Genomic DNA, 18,027 nt, shown 5'->3' on the forward strand with positions numbered 1-18,027 from the left:
AGGTTGAAAAAGATAAAAGTCCGATGGTGAAGCAAGTAAAAAAAAAAAACACTCACTCAATTATAATGAAGAAGAAAAAAAAAAAATAACAAACCAGAGAGAACAAGCTTAGAGACTTGGCGACGAACTCCCGCCCCAGTTCCCATCACAAACTTTACCTTTCTTGAACTCCTCCAACATGGCGTCCAGTTTAGTGTCGTTGAAGACGCAGTGTAGCGGGTGCTTGTAGAACTGGGTGATGGTCTTGAGGGGCGTGCAGTCGTCAGGGTCCACGAACGCCAGGTCTTTGACGAATAGGATGTCCACGATGTTGGAGCGCTCGTTCTCGAACACGGGGATGCGCGTGTAGCCGCTCTGCATCATCTCCGACATGGTGTTGAAGTCCAGCAGCGCGTCCGACGCCAGCATGAAGCAGTCGCCCAGCGGCGTGAGCACGTCTTCCACCGTCTTGGTGCGCAGCTCCAGCGCGCCTTGGATGATGTTCAGCTCCTCTTTGACCAGGTCGTGGTACGGGTCGGTCACGCGCAGCATTTCTAGGAGTTTCTCCCGCGTGTAGAAGTTGGAGATCTCCTGTCTGAGCACCAGGTCCAGCAGCTTGCTGATGGGGTAGGACACGGGGAAAGAGAGCACCATCAGCACACGCGTCACCCAGATGGTCTTGGAGGCGATGGCGAGGCCGTGGCGGGAGGCCACCGAGTGCGGCAGGATCTCGCCGATGAAAAAGATGCCAAACGCGCAGAGCACGGTGGATTGCCATGTCATGCCCAGGATCTGGCACATCCACACGGCCAGTGCGGCGTTGATCAGCGCGTGGCCCAGCAGCAGCGTGCACAGCACGTAGTTGCCGTGGCGACGCACGGACTCGATCCTCCGCGCGTGGTTCTGCTCGGTGTGCGTGCCGCTGTTCTGCAGCACCTGCAGCTCCACCGGGTCGAGCGCGAGCAGGCTGATGTTGAGGCCGCTGAACAGCGCGGACAGACATAGCAGCAGCACCGACACCAGCACCTGCAGCCACAAGTTGGGCACAGCCGAGCGCTCCACCACCGCCACCCAGAAGTCCCGCGTGCGGTAGTGCTCCCACTTTGAGCCGTCGAAGGCGCACATGGAGTAGTGTTTGATCTTCTCCCCGCGCCGCAGGTCCTTGGCCAGTAGCTCCACCAGCACCGAGTTCTGGCTGGAGGCCGACTTGAACGAGCCCAGCACCTCGATATCGGACGTCCGGGCGGTCTTGTCCATGCACATGTTCCGCTTGGGGTGCACCTGCCCCTCTCTCCCGGGACTCGGCTCCTCGATGAAGGCGATCCACGGAGCGGCGTTGCTGGCCCTGGAGGAGCCCGCGGTGCGGTTTAGTCTCCGGCTCGGGGAGGAGGTGGAGTAGTACACCCGCAGCATGAAGCGAGTCCCCTCGATGGCTCTCAGCACCCCGTCCTCCACGGACAGCTCCCCCCCGGTCTCCTCCGGACGGAAGCCCAGCAGCCCGTGGGACTGAGCCGGGAGAAGGAGAGAGGCGAGGCCGACGGATAGGAGCAGAAGGCGGGACGGGGAGCTCCGAGCCCCTGGGGTGGAGAAGGAGACAGCAGAGGCTCCGCCGGGGGAGACCGCAGCTTCCGCAGCCATGATGCTGTGTGAACAAGGCGCTCGCTCCAGCAGTGAGCCCTGGTCACGTGCACGCGGTACCGTTCTCACGCTCCATCTGGCTCCGGGAAGCGCGAGCCGACCCGCAGTAAGTGACGGTGAGGAAGACGATGACGACGATGATGATGTGTTGTTGTTGTAGACCTACTGTACCGCTGGAGAATCTCGCCCACCGACTGTGTACGATTACGTAACCACAAAAGCCTAATGTGATTGTGTGCGTAATGAGCTACACTCTGACTGAATAGGCTACATCTGAATTCTTATTGTTTTGCTTCGTATCAGATCGCTGCTTCATCGACATTGGATACATGGACGATGAGTGAAATGCTATCAAGCAAAATGCGACCGATGATAAATTTGTCTGCCTATATCATCATCGCTTCAGCCTTGTTATCATATTGAGCGCTTTGAGTCACTTCCTCTGCCCTTAATCACGGAACCAGTGATCATCCTCCTGAGACCGCCATGGAAGGAGGCTCTGAATCCTAAGTGCGGCACCCACGCCCACCACAAGCAGGATGCTCTGTGCGTGTTGAGATAAGAGGGGGTGAAGTGATTATTGCCATATTGCTGATGGTTGCATTATTGGCTCTCAAAATAACCCCAACATAATATTTTTTTGCAAAACAATGATGAATGATTCAACAACATTTTAAAACAAAACACTCATATTCCCACTTTAAAAAGGTTAAGTCCTGCAGATAGGCCTAGATAAAAACTACTACTTTGAAACTTTCACAATTATTTCAAGTTACAGAGGGTGAAGCATAGGGTTATAGACTTTCCCAACACAATTATGTCGAATAAAATACGCAAATGTTTGCTGAAAGGATGAATACCTATTGTCTGTCTTGTACTTCTTGTACTATATGACTATTAATATACCAATATCTATATTATTAAATATAGCATATTTTAATGAGCCGAGTTATGTTTATAAGAATGTCAACAGATCCGATAATACTAAAGTGAAATGTAGGTCCGCAGAACACCACCAGGGGGCGGTATTGCATTAGCAATGGAAGCCACCTACTATATTTCTCAAATATCTGGATATGTATGGTGGTTATAATAACATAGGCCTACTTGATCCCTGAAACACTCTAATGAAAAGAAAAAAAAAGACCGTCACATTAGTTGAAGTTTATGTTACCAACATAAACCAACATACACTCTTTAAACAGGTGGTGGGCGGGGCACTCGGTGAATGTCGTCACCAAACAAGCGTCTGACAGACAGTCAACTTCACCTCATAAGTCCAAAGCGTGGAAGGATTCAACTTGACAATGTCCTAACCTCGTAGCTGAGGCAGGCAGGTTCTACTTTGGGAATTATCAAGTCAATGTTTGCAGACCGGGGAGTTAGTCATTAACTGGAGGGGTTGCGATACCTAAACTCAGTTCTCAGCTTGGAGCCATCTGTGTGTATATCTGCAGTCGTTCAACATGTTAGGTGTCGGAGCTGTAAAAAATATGTTTGCCCTGTCCAGAAGCGTTTACGTTACTCTATGGAAACGCAGCGCATCCCAGGCAGCGGGTCAGAGACTGGACATCAGCGGGATATACCCTCCTATTGCCACGCCGTTCACAAAGCAGGAGGAGCTGGACTATCACAAACTAGAGGAAAACCTGCAGAAATATGCAAAGATACCATTTAAAGGTAGTAGTTATAGGCCGACGGAGAATAGAACCGATTGCTTAAGCCGTCGTCTGAAACTTGGATAGATGCATATCTTTATAAACTAACCAATATCTGAGAACATTGCATAGCTTATTAAATCGCTTCTGCAGATCCCATATGTTTAGACTATTCATGGCTTATTGACCTTCCCTGTCTATAACAAGGATTATCCTCATAATTGTCGAAACGTATATTGCTCCAGGGCGCAGCAAGGTTTCATCTATAAAATAAACTCCCATGTTGTGTGAAATCAATAATTTGCCAAGAGACTTGAGTCTACCGGATCGTGCTGGGCTAATCCATACGAACCAATAGCCAACAGGAAGCTGATACGTATTTCAATGATAGCCCTTCCGTCACGGATGTATGTCGCCCCCTGTTGGAAATCCTTCCTAACTGTCTTGAATACTGTTGTACAAACAGGCCCTTTAAGACAAGACGGCATAACAATATCGTTTTTAAAATATACATATATATTGTTGTTGATATTTATTCTGTGTATATTATCCTATCTAAGTATTACAAGTTTAGATCACCAGTGATTTTCCGTGCTCCCACATCTACTATATCGAAAAACTGTGTGTGTGTGTGTGTGTGTGTGTGTGTGTGTGTGTGTGTGTGTGTGTGTGTGGTGTGTGTGTGTGTGTGTGTGTGTGTGTGTGTGTGTGTGTGTGTGTGTGTGTGCGCGCACTACAGGTCTGGTGGTGCAGGGCTCTAATGGAGAGTACCCTTACCTGACGGAGGAGGAGAGGGTGGAGGTGGTCAGCAGGGTCCGCCTCTCGCTGCCCAGAGACAAACTGGTTATAGCCGGATCAGGATGTGAATGTAGGTTTCTGTGTGTGTGTGTGTGTGTGTGTGTGTGTGTGTGTGTGTGTGTGTGTGTGTGTGTGTGTGTGTGTGTGTGTGTGTGTGTGTGTGTGTGTGTAATGTTTAAGGGTACATGTTCTATATTTGTCTGTGTGAGAATTTGTGAAAATGTTTTTGTGTGTATATAGATGATATTTATTTATATATTTGTTGCGTTGTGTGTGTTTGTGTGTGTGTGTGTCACCTCCTTTCCTCCCTCTCACCCCCCATCCACCTATCTTAACCTCTCTCTCTCTACTCCTCTTCTAACTCTCTCCATCCCTCTCTCCACCTCCCTCTCCATCCTCCCCCAATGCCTCCATCCTACCACCCGTCTCCACCCCCCCCCCCCCCCACCATCCCCCCAGCCACCAGGGCCACCGTCCGGATGACGGAGAGGATGGCGGGGGTGGGGGCAGATGCCGTGCTGGTGGTGACACCCTGCTTCTACAAGGGCAAGATGGATAGCCGTGCCCTCACTCACCACTTCACCCAGGTCAGCGGTGTCACGTCACCATGACGACAGACAGCTTGCCCGCTAAAGAGTGGCCACTTAGCGCCCCGTCCACACGTATACAGATATTTTGGAAACGTTTTCTTTCGTCTGCGTATTGGCCTCATGTCCCAACGAGAGCACAGTTTTTGGTGACTGAAACTGAGCTTTTACTTTTATTAAATATATTGTAAAATAATTAATTCTAATATGCTGTTGAAGAAAATACTATTCTTTTCGGGCACTTTTTGACTATTTATAGAGCTATTTTATGTATCTAATTATTTATCGAGCACTTTTCGTGCTTAACAAGAATAGCAACACCAGAGAAAGAATAAATTAGTTTCAAATATCAGTTAAAACATCAATCAGGGATTTGTTTCTGATCAGAGAGACTTTTGCTTTTGATGTATTCTCTAAGAGATAGTAGTAGCAGTCAGTGGGTTCATAAAGTTTGCAGTTGACAGTATCTGAAATTGTTGTGAAAGGCCACATTGCATTCCTGGGTGCCACCCTAACAGAGTCTCACCTTATCACCTTTCCTTTAAGAAGCAACGCCACCCCGGCTTGTAAAATGGTTAGATTTAACATCCATGGCAGGTGCAGGTGCTTTGCTGTGATTCCCATGATAGGAGTATAAATACATACCATTTTCAGCTAATGAGATCATTAGATTGCAATGTATAATGATATTTGAATCAAATTTGAAATTGTTAACAGACTGCAGCTTCTGAGGTTGGCATGTGCATTGAGGAATCAAACCCACAATCTAGCCACGCAACTCTCCTGCCTGGCCCCAATTTGAGTCATTATATTTGAGTCTTAGATATTCAAGATTGGAGGTAAAATGTGTGGAGCTTTTTGACAGTGTTAGAGCCTAATATCTGACTTCCAGATAAGATCCATGTTGAGCCATATATTAAATAAGTCTACAGATAAAGGAAAGAGGAAAACTAATTACAGGTATCAATGTTTTTTGTGGCATATGGAGCTAATGTGGAGCAGTTCTTTGTTTGCATTTCATCACATTGTTTAAAGTAGAGTCTGCTTATATATTTAGATCGTTCACGTTCAAAATGCAAACAACACGTCGAAACCTCAATCAGGGAAGTGTTTCCAGAAGCACAGTAGGCCCAAATCCAATTAACGCATTCAGGTGTTGCCGGTTCTCGAAATATTCAGCGCATGTACATAATGTTGACAAGCTAATCTATTATGAAGCCATGAACTGATAATTGAACAGAGAATATTTGCGATCACAGTTGGGTAGGCATGTAAAAAACAGATTTAGTTTCCGATCACTTTCAACTGACGCAGCATGGTACTGCTCCAGCTCCCCCCCCCTCTCATGCCCATCCCTAGGTTCAGAGGAAGGCCAGAGACCATCATGACATCACCACGTCCACCCTTCTCATAGTGCTTTTGGATGATTGATGCATCTTGTTATTAGATGAGTCAGTTGAGTTGAATAAACATCAGCAGACTTGCCTTAGTAAACTTTTTAATTAAGTAAACTTTAGTATCGGTTCGTAGATGTCGGCCAATCTTTTAGTAGATGTTGGTCAATAGATAGATAGATAGATAGATAGATAGATAGATAAATACTTTAATAATCCCAGAGGGAAATTATTTAATTCAATAGTTGAGTACATGTCAGTTAATCGTATAGTAGATGTTTGAAAATGTTAGCATGTAAGTAGATTGTTTAGTGGATGCTCGTAAATAGTTTAGTATATGTTAGTTAATTGTTTTGAGTATATGTTAGTTAACTCTTTAGTAGAAGTCAGATGTTAGTAAATGCATTAGTAAATGTTATTAGACGTTAGTAAATAATTTAGTGGTTAATATCAGATGTCAGTAAATAGTTTAGAAGATGTTTTAAGATCTAAGTCAATGATAATAGATGTTAATAAATAGTTTAGTGATGATAGCAAATAGTTAAGCAGATATAAGATAAGCAGATAATAGTTTAGAAGATGTTAGTGCATATTTTAGTCGATCTTGACTTTTTGGTTGATTTATGTTGATATTAGATGTTAGGACACCTTACTAAACGTTAGTAGATCTTTACATCTCCAGATTTTAATGTACTTTAATAAGTACAATTTTAATATTTGCCAGATGTACCATAACGTTTGCAGACGTTATTGATTAAATTAAATGTCTTGTTTATTATCAAAGTCTTAATCTCTTTTGCTCTCTTTCTGTACACCCCTCATGTCTGGCCTGCGATGGCAGTAACGGATGTCGTTGTGTGTTCAGGTGGCCGACAGCAGTCCTGTGCCCGTGGTTCTGTACAGCGTTCCGGCCAACACGGGGCTGGAGCTGCCCATGGACGCCGTCTGTCGCCTGGCTCAACACCCCAACATCGTGGGCCTCAAGGACAGCGGCGGAGACGTAAGGACTGGGTTGGGACTGGAGAGCAGGGGGTCAGGGAATATGTATTATAGACATTAGTGTTATTAATGCTTATACTAGTAGTAGTACCGTATAACTAGTTGTTATTAACACCACTGTATCACCAGTAGTTTTTTTTATATTTACCGGGGAACTATTAATTACAGTATAATGTAATCCTTAGTGGTTGGATTGAATTATCGTATCAGTAGTGTTACAATAATGTTTTCATCACCGGTTAAACACTTAAATAGTCTCAAGGTCATGGGGTGAAGTTCAATTTTATTGATCACATTTTTTATAAATGATTATGTGCACATCAATATAACAACAAGCAGTCATTCCAGCCATCATCAACAGTGAAATAAAGTAAATAGAAAATAAAAGTAAATAATTTGCAAATCTTTAAACTACAAACAGAACATTGACAGAATCAGTGGTCCCACAGTTCACTGCATCACTTTGGACAAAGAACACATTATAGCTGCACACTGTTAGGGTGCCCTATGCAAGATCCACTTCTTCAAGCTACTTTAAGTACAGCTAGTTATTTTATCTGGTTATTATGGTGTGCCTGATGTCCTGTTATCTTAAAAATCATTAGTTGTTGAGGAATTGTCTTTGACAGGAAAACGAGATATAGAGTTTGTCTACTTTGGCTTGCGTAAAAATAATAAACTTCATTTATAGGCATGATGAATTAAAATTATACCAAAGTGCAAATGTTAGATGTGTACACAATTAACATATTGATAATATTTAAAACTGGGATTTCTATTAAGGTACTATCTAAAATATAGATAAACATAATTACACATAGATTCATTATATTTGAGTCAGGGATATATTACCTTCGGAAATAAATGTAAATATATGTATAGATGTATATATAGTATGTGTTTACTTACTATTATTACTAACTTTCCTTACAAAATAATCGAATAGCGTTTCATTATTTTGACAGTTTGTGTTTGGGTGTGTGTTTGTGCGTGTGCGTCTGAGTGTGTGTGTTTGTTTGTGTGTTAAGATAGTCGGCTATGAAATAGTTGGCTGTGGTAGTAGTAAGTAATCTGTATTGGTAGCGAATATGCTCTCTAAATTGATAGCTCAGCTAGTTAGCTGTGTTAGAAGCTAATTAGTTATCATACTAGCTAGTAGATTTGTTACAACTTTAAGTCAATTTGACTACAACTATCAATTTTTATCATTCGTTATCATGTTCTACAAAGTGTATTTTCCCGTTAAAAATAAAATATAGTTAAATTTAATTTGAGATTTTTAAATGAGGTTCCTAAATATATAAGTGAAAAAAAGTAGGCTACGGATTTAAATTCTAATCTGAGATTTTTTTTTCATGTTTGAAAAGATAATTGAAAAATAAAAAGGAGCTCACCAGTGATGAAAAACTATAATTTCCTTCCACACCTCATTTGTGACTACTTAATTATAATGTAATTAAAGAACATAAAGCTTTGACACCATTAATACGAACACTTACAACTGAGAGAGAGGGTGTGAGTGCTCGAGCACACGTTCAAGTGTGTGTGTGTGTGTTTGTGTGTGTGTGTGTGTGTGTGTAAGAGAACATGAATGTATGTCTGTGTGTGTGTGTGCGCATTTATGTGCGTTTGTGTGTGTGAATTTGCATACGTGCGTGTGCGTTTTCTAACTGCGAGTGACATCAGTCAGACGTGTGATCCGCAGCAAGCTGTGCAGTTCAGTTCTAGTGTTCAGGTGGGAAGTGGATTAGCAGCGTGGTGGAGGATGTGGCGACGGCACCTCCCCTTCTGGAGCCTTCTATCATCACACACACACGTACACACACACGCTACACAATCTATTCCTTGCCCTTCTCGCATCTATACATTTTTTATCTCTTTGTATACTTATTACAATTACTGATCCCATACTTCTGCTTTTTCCTTAAACTTTTGGAGCATGTCGTAATTTTCTCTTATTTGAGTAAATGCCAGCCCTATCAAGTCCACGTGCACACTCAAGTCCACGTGTACACTCGGGTCCTGGTGTGTAAAAATCCCGTCCAACTTCTCCAGAAATGTTTGTTGGTCCTGAATTTTTTTACTTCTTTATCTGGCAAATTACTGCAGGATTCTCCGTTTCCATCGGTCCAGTGTATATGCTTGTTATATACACTGGAGAATAACAGGTTGCCCATAAAACGCTTGGATTTCAAGCATCTACCACTGTGCAGCTTGTACGAAAGGACACGATTTGATAAAGACCTCATACTCTACATTCCTACTCTTTGAAGTATGTCTAATCGTGGTTGTATATCTATATATATATTTATACTACTTTCTCTAGTCATAGGGTTGGATTAATAATATTTAATTAAGGTCTGTACTAGGGTTAATCTTGTACTAATATTTTATAATGTGTAATAAAGGACACTTTATCTGCTGATAGACTGAGTCTAGTCGTACCATTTGATCATATTGAATAATATTTGATAATATTGAAAAATCAATGTGACCATATTTAATAAGCAGGGTACCTCTAAACCTTGATCAAAGCAGGGCCCAGCAGTGCTCCTCCACAGGGGTGGTGGGGAAATAATTTGTAGCGAGCAGAGGTTCTTTGTAATGAAGACAGAGGCTTTCTAAAATTCATTAATTTTAATGGAAAGAGAATGGCCTGCGGTGGGGGGGGGGGGGGGGGGGGGGGGGGGTGGGGGTCCCCCTGCAATAGAGACCACAGTAATTAGGCTAATAGCGGCTGGGGCGTGCTAGCTTTATATTAAAATGCTCCTCCGTTCTGTCGACATCCAGGGGGTTTGGGGGGGTTGAGGGCACCCATTACCGTGGTGGGATAGATTGACTGATGTGTGTTGGGAAGGAACATTTGGGTGGGGGGGGGGGGGGGGGGGGGCAGGAGAAAGGGGGGAGGGGGGAGAAGATTGACTGACACACAAATGGTGTAAAAATAGACGTTTCAAGAGGTTTTCAAGGAACCTCAGACCTAGAGGCACTGCTTTGGATTCCCCGGGGATCTGGGGCTAGTTTTGGGGGTAGGGTGTGTGGGGGATGGGGGTGGTTGGGGATCTTCCTCTGTTCTTCTTTGAACTAGGACTGCTCTCCAGGTTTTTCTGGAAACGGTGCCTTCATATCTGGATTGACAAAGGACCTCATGGGTAGAAAGGCAAACAAAACAGCGAGCGGATGAATTATGCATTACCTCTTCCTCCCCCCCATCCTTCATATAATCCTCCTCTTCCTCTCTTTTGAAGACACCTTCACTTATTTTCATTGTCCACTTGGGACTCTCTCTCTCTCTCTCTCTCTCTCTCTATAAAACATAAATTTGGTCTGACAGCTACGAGATAGGAGGGGGGATTTTAAACAAACACTCACACATGTACACATAACCCAACCGCCAAACACACTCTCTTCCATGCTCCTGACATGCTGGGTTCTTGTCCAGATCACGCGGATTGGCCTGGCGGTCCATAAAACCCGGGGTCTGGATTTCCAGGTCCTGGCTGGATCGGCAGGCTTCCTCATGGCGGCCTACAGCGTTGGTAAGACACACATACGCACAGCACTCGAGTTGAGGGGGGATGAGGGGGGATGGCATCCCCCTTTGGAATTAAAATGATCAAAATCATCCCCCTTCAGAAACAGCCATCCCCCCTTCCCATCCCCTGTTGTTTTATCAATTAATGTGGAAATATTACCGCTATTTCATTATAGCGGTTTCCTTTTTCAATTCGGCGCATTTGTTACTTTTCCCAGGGACAGATTTGACACCGATACTGCAATCTTGGGCAGTATGCTATTGCGCAAGCACGCAGGCGTACTTACGCAATAGTGCCTTCACAAGCTCTCATTCCGCACTGTACGAGACAGACACTGTTAGCGTGAAGCTGTCTCTGCATCTCAGACATCGCTTCCGCAGGCAACTCTGTCCCCTTTCCTCCCTTTCATTCCAAAAAAAGAATAAGAATCCGTTTTTAAAACCCTTAAAAGTGATGCATGCCTCCGAATCGTGTGATGCGTCCGATCAGCTGCGTTTTTGGGGATAAAATAAGAGCGATGACATTAGTACTCATCGCACTTATTTTATCCCCAAAAATATATAATAATAATTATAATTATCACACCATTGGTCTCCCACCATATGCGCTGTCATCAGCACAAATGATATGTCCCTAAAAGTTAAAATCCACCATCCCCCCTGGCTTTTTTTTATAACTCGACCACTGCATACCAACATACACACGTAAACAAACACACACACACACACACACACACACACACACACACACACACACACACACACACACACACACACACACACACACACACACACACACACACACACACACACACACACACACAAACACACACACACTCCCCGCCTGGGCTTCGTACAGCTTGTTTCAACAGAATAAAGAACATCCAAAACATTTTTAGCCATTTTTGTTTCAGACTGATACTATATTGGTAGATATTGACACTGGTGATGGTGTTTATTTGGTTCTACTTTTCATACTTTATATGGTTGGAAAGCTGTGCAGCATTTTAGCAGGAGGTTAGCATGATTTTGATATCAGTGGATGTCACTGCTTTCATTTATTAATTGCAGTTAAGCTGTTATTGTTTGCAGGCATTATATTTATCATTGTCAGCAATTTTTTTACTAAAAGGCATCAAAATAAGGAGTTAAGAAAAAATGCTGAGAGGTTAGCTTTAGCAAGAGTTTGGATAGAGATACAGGACCTAATTATTAAAAGCCTAACTGAAATCAAAGAAACAGGTTGTGACAAAACCAGAATTGTCAATGATGAATTTATTTTTTGAAGACGATCTGTGTTTCTTTCGACCAATTTTTCTTTCAACCAATTTTTATAATTAGGTCCCATATCTCACTCCATACTGGGGGTTAGGGTACTAGCATGGTAGCGAGCCAGTGAAAGATTAGCAAGCTAGCGAGCTGGCATGGTAGTGAGCTAGGCTGTTAGTGAGAGGTTAGCGAGTGAGCATGGTAGAAAGCTAGGAAGAGGTTAGTAGCTAGCACGATAGAAAGCTAGCGAGAGGTTAGCATTGTATCAGGCTAACGTGTTAGCGAGTCAGAGAGAGGACTGCGGGAGAGGGCTGCTTGCAATGGGGAACACGTATGATGCGCTTGTGGAATGGATTCGACTCTGCGCCGCGGGATAAGCTATGATTCGATACCCTCAGAAACCTAATGAGTCATACGCTGCACGTCAAAGCCCCTCTTATACACAGATATACCTTTATCTAGATGTGTCCGCGAGACGGGAGGGGAGAGAAAGAGAGGGAGAGGGAGAGAGAGATACTAATGGAGACGGAGAGAGGGGGAGGGAGCGCCGGAGAGAGAGGTTCTATGTCAGCATGTTCTATGTCAGCACGGTCCTCACAGTGTTCAAAGCTGTACCCCGATAGGACCGTGAGCGGGAAGGGCGGGGATTCTGGCTGTCACTCAACCATCAGAGTGCAGTTATTAAGGAGTACTGAGAGATGTCACTCAGAGCCTGGGCGGCTGGCCTGTCAGTTGCTAGTGCCTGCTAGGTAGCCAGCATACCTAGCCCTGTCACTCATCTGATGTGTATGGGCAGTGGGAGCAAGAGGGCAAAATACAACTGAGCTGATATTTGATACGATCGGTGTAGGAGCCATATAAGATCTTTTAAATATGTGTAATGGTAATGGTAAAACTTCCAGCATTTTGGACCTTTTTAACAATGGCACCTGTGCAAGAGACAATGGCCCCAAGACAACCATCCATCAATTTCTCAACCCAATCCTCAACACTTTGAACCTTTTTACTAGCGTAACTCTTTTGCCTCATCATTTACTTCTTCAGTCTTCCTTAACTCTTCTGGAACCCCGACCACACACGGCTAGTAAACGCAACCGCTCCTCAAAGGGGATGTTTCCGGTGACACAGGGCGTCATGGCGTCACAGTGCATGGTTAACTTTGGGAGGTATTGGCAGCGGGCGTCGCCTCAGACAAGCGGTACAGTGGATTGATGTTATCCAATAAGAGCAGGCTTAGACAGCCATAGAAACTCAGATCGGTTACTGTCTATTCATCATAACGGAAATACAGACCCACACTCTGGAGGACACTAAGGATTTCCGCTTCATAATTTATACAGTACAATATTCATGTTCCACAGATGTACAGTGCATATTCGCCCGTCATGGCTGGTAAATAATCAATGTCTCCGCAGTGTTTTCTGTGTTTGTCGAGGTCCACAGGGGAAACTTTATCCTGCTGTGTCGGCTCCCTGTGTGTCTCTGCATCATGTGACCACACACACACACACACACACACACACACACACACACACACACACACACACACACACACACACACACACACACATACACTCTCCCGCACACACACACACACCTCATGCACCGTCTCTAGAAGCATGAAACAGGAATGCTTGCGAGTCTGAATTGACAAAAGACGACCTTGTGTGAGCACTATGGGGGGTTGTTATTTGAGTCGAGACATGTTGTCAACTGAAGGGTGAAACATGCAAGGATTGAATTGACACACACACCGATTATACCTATGTCTCCACAGCACCACAATCCTGGATTACAATTGACATCCCATATCTTTGCCTAATCAAACAAAAACGCTGTGCGTCCCCTTTGCATTTGTCTGACCCCCCTGCCCTGGTCCTCAGGGGCGGTGGGTGGCGTGTGTGCACTGGCTAACGTGCTTGGACGCCAGGTGTGTGAGTTGGAGCGCCTGTGCGTGGAAGGCAGGTGGGAGGAGGCCAGGGAGCTGCAGTGGCGTCTCATCGAGCCCAACGCCGCAGTGAGTAGTGCTGATCACCCTGACCCTATCCCATCTCTTGTCATGTATGTGGAGCTCCCAGGTGTAAATCCCTGACACACAGGCTCCATACAGGCACAAAGCGAGGAAACCGTCCCCTCCACTACTGAAACCAAAGCTGCGCACCCTGGACAGGCTCCATATATAGCGTCCCCACATATACGCTCACACTCAGGTCGTCCCCCCCAACAAACATACAGGGAATCACACACAGAAACCAACATAATGGTTTGTTGTGGTTCAGTCTTTATTTTACCTCAATAGAAGTCAGAGAATGGAGCTTGCCGCTGAATGGAGCAAGTAATCAGTTGACTCTATGCTGCGTCTAATGCATCTTTACAGCTTTTTTATCAGTAAGGCCAAAGTATTGGAGACTCTGCCCGTGATATGATTGTCCCTGTGAACGTCTGCATAGTGTGCCTTCGTTTTAGAAAACGTGACCTTCATTTCCACGCTACGCACTCTCATCTGAACAGAATAGTGTGCACACTGTGGGACTACAGTGGTGGGTTAATGATACCTCAACGAGAGCCTATCCCGCACTATAACGCTCTTAATAACTTGAAAGCACCGAGGTCTCTCGACCGCCGCCGTCGATAAGCGAAATGTCACTGAGCGCGGTAACATTTCAGCCATGACCCGCAGACACAAGCCACTACCCCTTCAGAACAGACCAACTGACCTGTTACTAGTTACTAGTACTAGCACTGCTCTTATAGACCTTTTACTATTTCTATCACTGTTTTCCCAGACCTGTTACTGTTACTATCACTGCTCTTACAGACCTTTTACTATTTTTAGCACTGCTCTCCCAGACCTGTTACTGTTACTATCACTGCTCTCACAGACCTGTTACTGTTACTATCACTGCTCTCACAGACCAGACCTGTTACTGTTACTATCACTGCTCTCACAGACCAGACCTGTTACTGTTACTAGTACTGCTCTTACATATCTGTTATCATTACAAGCACTGCTCTTACAGACCAGATATTTTACTGTCACTAGCACTGCTCTTACAGACCTGTTATCGTTACTAGCACTTGGCCTACCATAAGGTAAGGGTTTGCCAGGCCCTAGCCCACCTGTCACACTATCAGCTTTTCTGCACGGATTTAGATACATGCACCAGACTCTAATTCATAACACATCAACACACAGTTGGAGAAGTTGATGTGATTTTTTCTCAAATCTGAACAAGGAGAACTCAAATCTCAGACCAATGAGAGAAAGAAAGTGAGAGAGAGATCCTGTGTGTCTCGTTGCCAGGTGACGATGTGTCCCCTGTGTCTCGTTGCTAGGTGACCAGAAAGCTAGGAGTGCCTGCTCTCAAGCAGGCGATGGAGTGGTTTGGTTTCCACGGAGGCGCCTGTCGCTCACCCCTGCAGCCAATCACGGAGAGCGAATCCCAGCAGCTGAGACGAGACTTCTCCTCAAATGGCTGGCTGTGACCGGGCTCGCCCAGCGGGGGACGGGGGGTCGGTCGGGTCAGGTGGGCCGGTGGCGCCGGGTAAAGGGTTCGGCCAGTCAGGTGGTCTGTTTGTTTTCAAGGTTTCTTGTGTTTGCAGCTTACCAGATAACACTGCACAACTGTTCTGGATCTGTCTGTGAGAGATCTTTCAATGAGGCTTTTATCGCTAATGATATGCTTTAAGTTAAAAGTATAAAGACAGTCACATAACTAATGTTGCCGATCTACAGGAAAGTAATAGTATGTAACAGTTACTCTTATGATTCCTACTATTATTGTCAGTTATGCAAAAATAACTAATCAAAAGTACATTAATCCTTCCTCTTTGAACAAAATACATTAACAATAAAATAAACAAAATTGTAACCTTTACTCTGCTGTCTGCCAGTGTTCTTGTTTTTGTATATTTTTTTCACTCAAAAGGCATCAAAATTAGGAGCAAAGAAGGATCTACGTTTTTAAAATTCGGATTGAATCCTTGTCAAATCCCTGTTCAAAAACAATGTTCAATGTATGGAAGCATATATGTAGCAAAATTCAAATGTCAATGCAATTTGCAATTTGGAAATTCAATAAGTCATTACATTATGCAATTTAATAATGTAATTTGTAAAAACGTTATTCAAAGTGTATTTTATATGCAAAGTGACAATGAAATCCTCAATGAAATTTGCAAAAGTTATAACAATAAAAATAGAATAACATTTGGTCAATTCTTTTGAGTTCCTTTATTCAAATTGAAAAGCTATAGCGTCCCCGTGATTGCAATGCACTTCGCCACGCTCCGTGTGTTGCCAAATTCAAATTACATTTCAATCCGCAAAACTCTTTGCAAAAGATTTTGCAAAACGTATCAGCCAATCGTGTCTGGGCGGGAACTACGTCACTTCCTCGTCAGACCAGCTGATCATCCACGACCTAGCACTTGGCACTTGCTTTTCTATTGCCTAGCATTGTGCCAGGTTTGACTGGGTTGACGTATATAGTAATAACTTGAAAATGGCGGAAAAGACGGTCGCGGAGCTGCTGCGGGAGGCCGCTGCAGCTCTAGAGGAGAGGAGCAGCGGGATGCAGGGTCCAAAACAGCGACCAACATGCCTGCACCGGATCGCACCGGAGAAGGGCACGCAAACCGGTGTTTCGGTTCAACTAGTGACCGTGTTAACTGGTGACCATCAGCCGAATGCGTTGCTTGTTGTCGTGGCTACGGCAGCTGATGGAAATCGGGAAAAGACTCGTAGCTGTCCTTGCGAATGCCTCTTTGATTTGTTTTCAATCAAATGTCGGAAACATACCCATCTCATTCGTATTTGGAGTCTAATTGGAGGAAACTTGTCACGTAGAACCATTTTAAAGGAGACATACTATACGACCAGTGCCGTGTTCCAATACCCGTACTGTCCGCACTTACTAGCCAAAATTTGAGTACACAGTACGTTCCAATTCAGATCCGGCGAAAATAAGTATACTTCAAGGACCCGGATGCCGTACTCAAAACGGGCTAATCGTGAAGTGTGGATCGAAGGACACTCCCCGTACTCAACGGCAGCCATCTTAGCTACGTAGCGGAAGAGGCGGAGCCAGGCTGAGCCAAAGTCGGCGCATTTTCCACATAGCCTGCATTAATAGAGTCATTTTGTAGTTTTTATAGTTTTTATAACTTTTTATAGCTGCTAGGCGTAAAGAGTTCACCGTTCAAAGCGGGATGTTTATTGCGGGAGAGGAGCCACGGCGGCAGTCGTGATCGTCATTTCCGGTAAGTGCACCACAGAGTACTCGATTTGGAACAGCACTCGCATCTAAAAAATTAGCGTACTCAAGTGAGTACGGATAGTGCAGATAGTGTACTTCCTTTAAGTATACTCATGGAAGTACGGGTATTGGAACACGGCACTGGTGTGAATGTGAGCCTTACAAGCCGTTTCGAAAATCTGCCCCATAGGACATCACTAGTGGGCGTGTCCACCTAGATCTGTGCTGGATAGATGAGCAACGTTTACTTCAGTCCACTGGGTAGGCTGGTAGACTGATCTATCCAGCACAGATCTAGGTGAACATGCCCACTAGTGATGTCATATGGGGCAGATTTTCGAAACGGCTTGTAAGGCTAATCACACTCACACCTGGTGGTATAATATGTCTCCTTTAAGCCAAAATAAATGGAAAATGTGTGTTGTTTTTTTATAATAAATACGTAATTCGAACTCATTCAATTTTGGGGGAAAAATATTTCAAGTTGAGATTCCGTTCCATTGCGCCGTTGAGCCACAGAGACTTCATTATCTGCAGTACTAAAAACCACAACTAGTCTTCCTAAGAACAGGAGGCAGATCAACTTGTGACCCGACTGTCCATGTTATTATAGACCATGGTATTTGTCTCGTTTCCAAAAAGAAGAGGCCATTACACCAGTTATTCAAAACCTAATGTTGTGTTGTGCTCCAGTCCACTGCCTACAACCCAGCCAAAAATTATGTTATTCGCTCTTTCGCTATCATTTCGGTTGTCTGGATCATCTCTAAGCAAAGCAGCGAGCTCGAGAATCAATGTGACGCAAGGCAGTATCACTCTGAGACACAATTTATTCAGATCAACAAAGCATACAGATCGTCCAAGGGATGATAACGCCCCTGACTAGTTATTTCAGTAAAGTAGCGAGTAGAA

The 18,027-nt window shown here is 44.4% G+C and overlaps 2 protein-coding genes across 2 annotated transcripts in view; one reads left to right on the top strand and one right to left on the bottom strand.

Annotated features, from left to right (window-relative positions):
* Positions 1-1,675, bottom strand: part of LOC130380198 (metal transporter CNNM1-like) — an 11,057-nt gene extending 9,382 nt beyond the window's left edge. The window contains exon 1 of the mRNA XM_056587393.1: positions 159-1,675. Coding sequence (XP_056443368.1) covers positions 159-1,617 — 1,459 coding nt within the window. The 5' untranslated portion in view covers positions 1,618-1,675. The remainder of the gene's footprint in view (positions 1-158) is intronic.
* Positions 1,676-2,871: 1,196 nt separating this feature from the next.
* hoga1 (4-hydroxy-2-oxoglutarate aldolase 1) lies at positions 2,872-16,041 on the top strand. Its single transcript, XM_056587177.1, has 7 exons — positions 2,872-3,297; positions 4,015-4,143; positions 4,533-4,660; positions 6,920-7,054; positions 10,496-10,592; positions 13,741-13,874; positions 15,194-16,041. Exons 1-7 carry the CDS (start codon positions 3,084-3,086, stop codon positions 15,341-15,343), a joined length of 987 nt encoding a protein of 328 aa, XP_056443152.1. The 5' UTR covers positions 2,872-3,083; the 3' UTR covers positions 15,344-16,041.
* The last annotated feature ends 1,986 nt before the right edge of the window (positions 16,042-18,027 follow it).

This window comes from Gadus chalcogrammus, chromosome 3, assembly GCF_026213295.1.
Source record: "Gadus chalcogrammus isolate NIFS_2021 chromosome 3, NIFS_Gcha_1.0, whole genome shotgun sequence".
Classification (NCBI taxonomy): domain Eukaryota; kingdom Metazoa; phylum Chordata; class Actinopteri; order Gadiformes; family Gadidae; genus Gadus; species Gadus chalcogrammus.

What these genes read in the sequence shown, in the direction of transcription:
- hoga1 (XM_056587177.1), top strand. Translation starts at nt 3,084, where the DNA reads ATGTTAGGTGTCGGAGCTGTAAAAAATATGTTTGCCCTGTCCAGAAGC. An exon ending in TGCAAAGATACCATTTAAAG is followed by an intron (nt 3,298 to 4,014) that starts GTAGTAGTTATA and finishes CGCGCACTACAG; the next exon opens with GTCTGGTGGTGCAGGGCTCT. An exon ending in AGCCGGATCAGGATGTGAAT is followed by an intron (nt 4,144 to 4,532) that starts GTAGGTTTCTGT and finishes CCATCCCCCCAG; the next exon opens with CCACCAGGGCCACCGTCCGG.